This window comes from Zeus faber, assembly GCF_960531495.2.
Source record: "Zeus faber genome assembly, chromosome: 20".
Taxonomy (NCBI): Eukaryota; Metazoa; Chordata; class Actinopteri; order Zeiformes; family Zeidae; genus Zeus; species Zeus faber.
In genome coordinates, this window is record NC_137207.1 from 7,434,775 (window position 1) to 7,445,356 (window position 10,582).

General features: G+C 45.2%; 1 protein-coding gene across 2 annotated transcripts in view; it reads right to left on the reverse strand.

The window, feature by feature from the left end:
- Nucleotides 1-2,768: 2,768 nt before the first annotated feature.
- Nucleotides 2,769-10,582, reverse strand: part of raraa (retinoic acid receptor, alpha a) — a 99,731-nt gene continuing 91,917 nt past the window's right edge. For both annotated transcript variants that reach the window (XM_080021592.1, XM_080021591.1), the window contains exons 4-8: nt 7,823-7,983; nt 6,709-6,885; nt 6,314-6,518; nt 5,863-6,021; nt 2,769-5,340 (exon numbers count right to left, since the gene is read on the reverse strand). In XM_080021592.1, the coding sequence (XP_079877718.1) occupies nt 5,144-5,340; nt 5,863-6,021; nt 6,314-6,518; nt 6,709-6,885; nt 7,823-7,983 (899 nt within the window). In that variant the 3' untranslated portion in view covers nt 2,769-5,143. The remainder of the gene's footprint in view (nt 5,341-5,862; nt 6,022-6,313; nt 6,519-6,708; nt 6,886-7,822; nt 7,984-10,582) is intronic.

Below are 10,582 nucleotides of genomic sequence, written 5' to 3' on the forward strand. Positions count from 1 at the left end.
CACGTCGCTACTTATCGCTGTATTTATCGCTTGTAAAATCGTCTGTTTTGCGGTCCTCGTGGTTGGCGATGTGAGCTTTCACAAGCATTTCCAAAATGTAAACAATTTATACGAGAACAATTGAACAAAAAATGACATATTTTCCTTATGTTGCTTGAACAACCGTTTTTTTTTGTTTTTTTTTAATTATTACTTCAGATTTTAGACAGTGACGTCGGGCGTTTTAACCGCTGTGACACACTGTGGTCATTTCTTTATGCTTAGAAATAGCACCGACTACTTTGTTCAAAATGGTATATTCATTGGCATTTCAAGAATTAATTATGAGAAGTTATTTTGTTGATGTTTTGCACGTTAGTAACATCTGACCGTGGAAAGTGACTGACATGCAAAGTCCAAAGCCAAAATTGGAACCTCTCTTTCACATCAGCCTTTTCAGTTGTATTTTTTTAACTGCGAAATACCAAGTAATAAAAACAAAAATAAGTTGTAATATTTAAAACGTTCTCATCTTTATATATGCCGGACAAGGCTCGCGCATGTGTTCAAACTCCGGGTCTCGGTAAGATGCTCAAGTCCTTCTACTCTGGAGCAGTGGAGAGCATCCTGACAGGCAACATCACTGCCTGGTTTGGGAACTGTACTGCCCAGGACAGGCGGGCCCTGCAGAGGGTGGTGCGTTCAGCTGAACGTACCACTGGAACTACCCTCCCCCCCTTGCAGGAGTTATACACCAGGAGGTGTAGTAGCAGAGCCCGTAGGATCATGAAGGATCCTCACCACCCCAACAACGGACTGTTTCAGCTGCTGCGGTCAGGCAAGCGCCTCCGCAGTCACACAGCGAGAACAGAGAGACTGAGACGGAGTTTTTTTTCCCGCAAGCCATAACAACTGTCAATGCTGACCTCACCAGGGGTCCTAACACATAGGCTCCACTACCTACTGTACTGTATGTAGCATACTGTAGCGCATACTGTGTCACTGTTCAGGGTTGTTCGTGATGCCGTATTGCTGCGCCGTACTGTTGTACACTGTGCTGTATTATCCCAAACGCTACCTCACTCTATTCACATGCCACTTTAATGCACATATCTGTATATACATAATTGCCTATTCCATATACATAAGCATATTCCCTTCCCTCTATTCCCTTCCCTCCCATCTATTTCATTTTATTTTTATTTTATTTTATTTTATATATATTTTTATTTTATTCTATAAGTATTCGACTTACTGTATTACGTTTTAGGAGTTCAGTTGGGCTATTAGAAATTTTTCCTCGTCATCACCGGGTGCGTTGCCTTACATTTCACTGCATATATGGATGAAAGTATGCATATGTAAGTGACGAATAGAAATCTTGAATCTTGAATCTTGAACTTTAAATGGTAATTGAGTTATACATTATTTATTTTTGGACATAGGCATCGAGAAATAATGGCAAAAACGTTTTTATTATTATTATTATTATTATTATTATTATTATTATTATTATTATTATTATTATTTTAATTACATTTATAATTTATAGCTCTACCAACGTTTTTTTCTCTTTCTACACTGCCCCCTTGCGTCTAAGGATACACACTACCCCGTTAAAAAGCGATCATGGTGGAGTGGCTCACTGCTACTGAGTGGACTGTTATTAATCCTGCTCATCAAAACATACACTGAAAGGAAGGTAAGGACCCAGGGTGAAGGGGGAAAAAAAAAAGTATTTCCTAAATACTGACCTCAAGTATTTGATTGACTGTCAAGAATTAGTCTTATTTTTCCATTATTTTCGATTCAGTCGGAGGTTTTCTGGAGCAGCATCTAGCGGCCATTAGTTGAGCTGCACTTTTATCACCTGAGCGTTTCATGGGGTTTTCTTTCCCCCCAAAATCTCTTCGTTGATATTTGGTTCATAAAGCTGAGTAGACATGACGCCAAGAGAGTCCACAAGTTGGAAAAAGTTGATATAAATACGCGACATTATTTTTATTATTATTTTTTTAATGATTTGAAACAATTTTCTTCGTTTGGAATTATCTTTGGGATTTTTTTTTTTTTTTTTTCTACCGTCGTCAATTTCTCGATTCAACCTCCCCCGTTTTGATGCAAGAATTGTTATGTTCGACTGAGTAACGATTGTGCATAATCTCCGGGTGCGTTGCAAAGACATTTCACTGCATATATGTGTGAACGTATAAACCTCTTGAATCTTGAATCCTATCGGGCTGATGAGAGCCGGGCTACACGAAGTAAACAAGTCGCGAAGTAATTTGAGTCTGTCCAGGTTTTATATCATAAGAAATGTCCACATACAATTAGTACGATACAAGAATTGTTTCAATCAGAATTTGATTTTATTGCCTTCATTTTCTGTTAAATTATTCATTTATATTATTGGCTTAAACAATATGTATATTTTATTAAATAATTGTATTTTTTACATTTTTATTTTTTACATGATTATTGATGATTTTATATGATTATTAGGATTATGTTCGTTTTTGTTATTTCATTACGATGCCTTAATGTTTCATGGTTTTCCACTTAATGTCACACGCTGTGTGATGATTGATTAAAGAAAGGAAAAAAAAGTAAATAAGTCACGTATATGAAATAATTCCGTCATTAACGTTGGAGGTCACCTTGTTCACCATCAATGCGTCGCCTTTTGCTTTTCTTTGACACTCGATGGCGATGGCGAGACCGAGGCCACGCGAAGCGCGTAGAACACCGCCGCAAGCGACAAAAGACAAACACACCTCGATAATTATTAAATGTCGGTTTTGTTTTATTTCATTTTTCTTTTTCTTTTTTCTTTTTCTTTTTTCTTTTATTTTTTTTGTTTTCTTTCAAAGTCACCTGATAACCTTGATAAAATTGCAACATATTCCATACTCGTCAAACTGAGGGTGCGTCTGTTCCAGATTAGCTGTGGAGGGAGGTTTTTTTTTTGTTGTTTTTTTTGTGCTGTTCTGGACACGGTTTAAGTCCTGGTCGATGAAAGCAGCTTTCGACGGTAAAAATAAAGTAATGAATGAGGGGGGAAAAAAAAAAAAAAAAAAAAAGGAACCAAAGACATTCCGCACTGGCATCCTATGTCGTATAACACTTTGCTGGTTAGCGTCGCTATGCGGAAAAAAAATAAAATAAAATAAAAATCCTGGCCTACGAAAAACATGAGTGACTGAAGAATTCAGGGGCTCAGTAGCAGGGGTGTGTGTGTGTGTGTGTGCGCGTGAGTGTGCGTGCATATTTAGAAAGGGGAGGGGGCGACGGGCGGTGCAGCAAGAGAACAAGAGAACGTTTACAAAGAACAGGCCAAGCACACAGAATGATTCCTTCCTGAGACATAGGTGTGTGTGTGTGTGTGTGTGTGTGTGTGTGTGTGTGTGTGGACAGAAATGATGTTTGGGGTGAGGCGTGTGCTTGTGGTGAAGGCGTTTGGCGTGAAAGAGAATCACAGGTGTGAGGGTGAGGTTGCGTTGCTCCGGTGTCCAAAAAAATTAACTGGTGGTGGGGGGGGGGGGGGGGGGTCATGGCCGTTTTTTTTTTTTTTTTTTTTAAACCATAGGAAATAAACGGGGGGGGGAATTCTAGATTCTTCCCCACTTGTGTTTCTACCACAGTGTGTGCGTTTACAATCCTTCACATCAGGACCGGGGCCGTCGCTTTCTTTGGAGCGTCGACGCCACGCCCGTGCCACACCCGCCCATCGGTCGCACGGCCGAAAAAAATAAAATAAAAATAAAAAAAAAGCTATTCCCTGATCAGGGGGAGCTTCTCCTTTGTAAAACGTTTGTTTTTTTTAAATTTATTCATTTAAAGTGTGATGAGGGTGAACGTATAAAAAAACCTGCGGAGCCACAAAAGGTTTTTGCTATAGATCCGTCCGGGTTTTCTTTAGTAGGACAAAAAGATTTTTTTTTTTTTTTTTAAACCAACACGGATGCGTTTCCTTCAGTAAAATGTGCTCAAATAGTCGTTTTTTTTCTCTCCTCTGAATCAAACCTATGAACGAAAAAAAAAACAAAGGTTTTTTTTTTCCTTTTTGTTTTTTTTTTTAAATCAGGTGAAAGCTAAACTCTTCATAGTTTTGTTTTTTTTTTGTTGAAAGAAATGAATACAGCTTATATACACAAACTCAAAGGCTACTTAAAATACACCTCGATAAAGAATCTTCATTAATTAGATTTTTCTCGAAAAGGACCTGTGACCATATCATACAACCGTGTTCATACAATCATTTGTTTTTGTTTCTCTCTCGCTCTCTCTCTCTCTCTCCCCCCATTCTTGTTGCAGCGAAAAATTCCAAGAAAAAAAAAAAAAAAAAGAGGCAAACCAATCCAACCTGGAATAGTATGATATTCATCGCAGTTTAAATTCTGTGCACTTTTGCGTGTGTGTTTGTGCGTGTGTGTGTGTGTGTGTGTGTGTGTGTATCGATCGGACAGTAATTTCCACATTATTTGACTTTTTTGCGAATCAGAACAACTTCCTGGCATGTGATGAAAATACGGAATCGTCTCTCTGTCCACACTCTCGGGTAGGAAAATATTCAAACGGGTGAAGGAACGCCAAGGTCTCTGACCTCTGAAATAAACAAAAGTTCGTCCTGCGTTTCCTGCCAGAGTTCCTCCTCTGCTCCCATATATATATTTATATAACTTTTTGTACGAAATCGGTCCGTTTCGAAGTCGGAAAAAGGAATAAAAGACCCAGAGGTTTTATTTTTGTGTGTGTGTGTGTGTGTGTGCGTGTGTGTGTGTGTGTGTTGGGAGGAGGAGATGGTGAGGAGGGGGTCCGCTTCTAGCAGGTTCCAATCCCCCGCGGGAGTTTTTCGACAAGAATAACATCAAAAAAGTGTCACGTGTTTCCTTTGTTTTTTTGTTTGTTTTGTTTGTTTTTTTAGAAAGGTCTCTCTCTTGCGGGAAATGTCCTTGTTCAGCTCCTCGTCCGTCCTTCCACCCAGCGGGTGGGGGTGGGGGCAAAGGTCTGGGTGGCGGGTGTAGCAGTGTTTTCGGTAAAGTTTCTCGGAGGTGTCGTGCGCGTGCACCCCCACCGCCCCCTGCCCCGCTACAGTCTCGGGGAGGAGTCCTCCTAAACCATCCTGAGGGAGGAGGTGGAGGTGAAGGTGAGGGAAAGGGGGTCGCTACGGCGACTGCGTGGCCGGACTGCTTTGGGCGGAGCTGGGGGACAGGCTGGGGCTGCAGCTGCCCGGGGGAGCGCCACTGGAGCGCCCCCCCGCCGCGCCGCTCTCCAGCCCCTCAGAGTTCTCCAGCATCTCCTGGATGAGTGGCGGCATGGAGCCGGGGATCTCCATCTTCAGGGTGATGACGCGCTCGGCTCCTGCAGCGGGAGAGGGTGGGGTGTCAGTGCGGTTTATTCTGGCATTACAAAATAGAATTCAAGAACTTTCAAGCACCATGTTGTTCATTTTCAAGGACTTCACATAAAGAAAAAAATATAATACATTTTCAATGTGATCTTTATTAATTAATTTAATATTATCTTGGTCTCATCGTCTATTATTTGTATCATTTTTAATCTCATCGTCATCTACGATTATAAGTGTCTGGAAATGGAAATGTTTGATTACGTTGTGATTGGAAGAACAGAACCAGGGGGAGTATCACAGGTTTTCAATGATCACATTTTTTCCCCAAGGAATTTTCAAACACTTGAGCACAAAGTGGGGAGGGGGGGGGGGTGTATTCCAGGACTTAAAGAGTTTTGAGGACGTATATTCGAGCATCTCAAGGACCTGGTACGCATGCTGAATGAGATACTTTGAGAGCTTCTACGCTTACCAGCTCACATACACGACCCAACACAAACAAAAAAAAACAAAACAATGTTTAGACGTCTGACCTTTGGCGCTGATGCTCCGGAGGTCTGTGATCTTCATCAGCATTTTGGGGAACATGTGGGGCTTGTGGGGCCTCCTCTTCCTCACGTAGATCTTCAGGGCCTCGAGCAGCGGCTCCTGCAGATTGTCCACCTTGTCGGCCTGCTCCAGGTCCTGGCGGTCTGCGGGGGGGGGGGGGACAAGCGGGGGGAGTCAATGGGTGTAGTGTCCTTCCTTCGCCACTAGGTGGAGCTCATACAGCTCATATCAACTTCTGTGACTTGGGTTCAGACCTGCTGCTTATTTGATTAACAGGTGGAGTTAAGGATGCCCACTTCCCACAAACAATGACTTTTGTGAATATGGCCACCATGTTACCATCAACAGGATTGATCTAATAACCAAATGGAAGGATGGAGTTCATTCTCCCGTTTTGGGGTCGATTCCAAACTCTGCTAGGAGGGCGTGCAATACCTCCGCACAGCAAGCAGATGGCGCTGAGGAGCCCCGTCTCGGCGTCGTCCATCTCCAGTGGGAGGAGCTGGTTGGCGAAGGCGAACACCAGGTCGGTGAGCGGTCCGAAGCCGGCGTTGTGCATCTGGGTCCGGTTTAGCGTCAGGCCGTCCGAGAAGGTCATAGTGTCCTGCTCCGGCGTGTAGCGCGTGCAGATCCGGAGAATCTGCCGACGTGGGGAGGGGACAATTGGTTTTTCGAAGGCGTCAAAAGGGCAAAGGCATGCTGCTGAGACTTTTATAATTATTAGCGTCATTTAACTCGACAACGAGACGGTCAGGAGAGTCTCCAAGGGGCGACAAAATGGTTTGTTCCCAATAATTTGAAATTCCCCCAAACCCGGCTAAAATCCTTACCAGGATGTCCAGACAGGCGGCTTTGAGCAGGGTGATCTGGTCGGCGATGGTGAGCGTGGTGAAGCCAGGCAGCTGCTTGGCAAACTCTACCGTCTTGATGATGCACTTGGTGGAGAGCTCGCTGAACTTGTCCCACAGGTCCACGTCCAGCGATACGCGGCGCTCCGAGCTGTTACTCTGCACGTGGGCAGGGAGCGGGGCAGACATTTTAAGGCTGTTTGAGATCAGGAAATGCACGTCGATGGTTTTCCAACCACCCCGCCGTGAGAGCCAGCGCGGTGTGCCGCGAACATGGTCATCAAATTCCACTTAAAATACAGGAATAATGGAAACTAGCCCGTGTGTTGCAAGATCAAAATTGTAAGGCTGCACTAATTGATTTCACCAGTTCCAACCACAAGAGCAGCTCTGTGTTCATCAGGACAAGCTCAAGGTTCACACCGAAAGGGAGATCTATTAGTAGTGACGACAGGTTTGTTTTTTTGAGACTCGGCTCCTGATGAGTCACTCAGTGAAAAGAGTCGTTCAACTTTCTGACTCTGTTCGTTTGGTTCAGTTGATGTAAGGCACGGTGAGCGAAGGAGGACCTCCGGTGAACGACGTACGAGAGTCAGAAGAGTCGGCTTGGCTCTGCGCTGGGAAGGGAATTCTCACTAGGGTCACTCCATCGCGTCAAAAGTGACTCCAGGGATCCTCGGGAACTACTCCCAGCTCCACTGCTTTGCCCGGGATGATTCCCGGCTTCCGAATCGTTTCCAAGATTTGTTTGCTTTGAACATCTCGTTTCTTGCATCGCTAACTTTTAGTAGGGCCACGGTAATAAGCACAGTAGGGAAACACTGGTGTAAATTACACTTCAGTGGCTCTAATGCGTGTACCCTGGTCGTACTCCATTGCAAGTTCAAAGGAAAAGGAAAAAGTTTATGTTGATGACGTGGTGATTATTAGTTTTTATGTATTGTTGTATGTTACTACAGTATGTGATTTATTTTGTTTTATGTGATACTTAGTGTCTTAGAGTACCCTGAAAAGCGCTATACAATTAAAATCTATTATTATTATTATGAATATTATTATTATTAATCCAGTGGCTCTAATACGTGGGACTACTGACCGTGGTGTATTTGCCCAGCTGGCAGAGGGAGGGGAAGGTCTCCTGGTGGGCCTTCCGCACCCGGTCGATCATCTGCTCCGTGTCGGGACTCAGGACGTAGCTCTCCGTGCACTCCTGCTTCTTCTCGTCCTTCTTCTTCTTGTTCCGGTCGTTCCTCACCGCTGAAGAGAGGGAGGAGGCGGTTTAGACCTACCGCCTACGTATTGGGGGGGGGGGGGGGGGGGGTGTTCTTGGAAGTGAATCGAAAATTCCCAAATATTTATTTGCCTACCGCAAAAGAACGAGACTAAACCTCTGGCTGGGAAGTGAGGCGGGGGAGGGAAATGAAACGAGAGAGAGAGAGAGAGAGGGGGAGAAATGGAGATGGGGCGGCTGGCAGCTCTGTAGCCAAGGAGCAGAAAACACAAGCATCCTGCTGGAAGATGAATGGGCAGACAGGGCTTCATCACTGGAGGGTGGGGGGGGGGGGGGGGGGGGTGAGATATAATGGAAATGGGGGTCGGTGGGTGGGAGGAGAGGTGGAGGGAGGGAGGAGGTGGGGGTTAAAATAATCTAAAGGGAAGGCGATGGCACTCCCCCCTCTGGGCGATGTGGCGGCGAACAGTGTGCACACCCCGAATGACAAAACCCCGGCTAGGCAGCGTGTTTAGCATTGGAATCCCATTACGGGGTCTATCTAACCCCCCCCCCCCCACACTCCACCCCCACTCCCCCCAATCCTCCACCTACCACCACCCACACACACACACACCGCCTCACCCTGGGGTGTGCAGCTCAGATGGAATTGCCAGTGTGTGTGTGTGTTGCAGTGCCGCTAGGTGATAAATAGAAATGGAGGACGGAGCAATCCATAAAGCTGACAAATCGCCGCAGCTTTCATTAGGGGTCCTGGCTAATCTAATAACATAATATGACAAATATCCCGCCGCTAATGGTTTTAAAAAAAGGGGGCCCATGCCACAAAAACACCCCACAGCCTTCTCTCCATCACGCACGCGCACACACACGTACACACGTACACGTACACGTACACACACGTACACACACACACACACACACACACACACACACACACACACACACACACACACACACACACACACACACACACACACACACACACACACACACACACACACACACACACACACACACACTTCTCTCTCTCCCTCTCGAGATTTAACAATTCTCCCCCCGGGCTGCTATGCGATCATTCCTCCCCTTTATCCCCCCCCCCCCCCCCCCCCCGTTGCAATTTGAGCTCCCTTCCCCGCACAGCCTTCCTCCCTCCCTCCCTCCCTCCCTCTCTCCCTCCCTCTGCCGTATCTGATCCCTCTGTCTTTACCTCCGTCCGGCTGCCACCTGGCCACCGGAGAGTGTCCCACGTCCACTGATCTCTTGATCTGATTTCCCTATGTCTTAATCCTGACCTTGGCTATTAAGAGTGCTGTGTGTGTGTGTGTGTGTGTGTGTGTGTGTGTGTGTGTGTGTGTGTGTGTGTGTGTGTGTGTGTGTGTGTGTGTGTGTGTGTGTGTGTGTGTGTGTGTGTGTGTGTGATGGAGAGAAGGCTGTGTGTGGGGAAACGGTGACCTAGCTGGCTGGGGATCAGGGTCTGGGGCGGCAGGCTGGGAGGATTCTGGAGCGGGGCCAGGGAGGGGCGTGGGGCCAAAGCTCATCCTGCGATCTTAATTAGTCTCCATTACTGTAACATCATGAAACATCAACGTCTGGAGCGTCCCAAAGCGTTTTTTATGAGACAAAAATGCACAAAAAAATAATTCACACCGGGGTTCATTATCGCACTACAAAATGAAATGCGAGAAGTACTTTTTCAAGCACCATTGTTCAAGGACATCACACAAAACAAATATAATCAATTTCAATGTGATCTGTATTTATTCAAATATATTATAATCTTAGTCTGAATGTCTAATTTGTATTGTTTATATTAGTATATCTATTATTAATCTCATGGTCAGCTACTATTATGTGTCCAACCGTGCTGGATTAAATGTAAGTTTCCCTGGCAAAATCTATGTCGCAAAAAGCGATTCTGGAAAATGTTTTATTTCATTTGAACCACAATGGCAGGGGGAATATCGCAGATTTTCAATGATGGCGCCCCCCCCAAGGATTTTTCAAGCACTTCAGCACAAAGGGGGGGTATCATTTTCAAGGTATCCTGTAATTACATTTCTGGGGACAAAATTCAAGCACCTCAAGGGCATGGCGAGAACCCTGCCGCACTTTTGCTCGGATGATACGGCACAAATTTCAATTTTTTTGGTGAGAGAAACTCTGAATCCAAGCTTTCCCGTCAGCTGTCAGCCGTCTGCCGGCCACGTTCAATTAGCTGCCCGACGGCAGCGGGGGGCCCCCTCGGAGGGCCCCAGCATTACCCACGCTGACAAATTGGCAGCGCGATCATAAGCCGCACAACACAATTTAATGAAGTCATTAAAGAACTATTAGGAGCGACTGGTAATCCGTCATGGCGGATTGCCACGTGCAATCACAGGAAGGGGAGGGGCGGAGGAGAGCGCAGTTGAAAAATAAATAACGCAGATGTTTTTTTTAGTTTGTATATCTGTCTATGTGTGTGTGAGATGCTTTGTTTGTGTGCACATCACCGCCGAGCGCAATCCTTTTTTTTTTTTTTTTTTCCCCTCCCTCACTGGAATGCATTATGTGTGAATACCAATGCTAATGTGAGACCTTGGGTCCGGGGGATTGTCAGTCTGTGGTTGGTGTGCTCGCGGT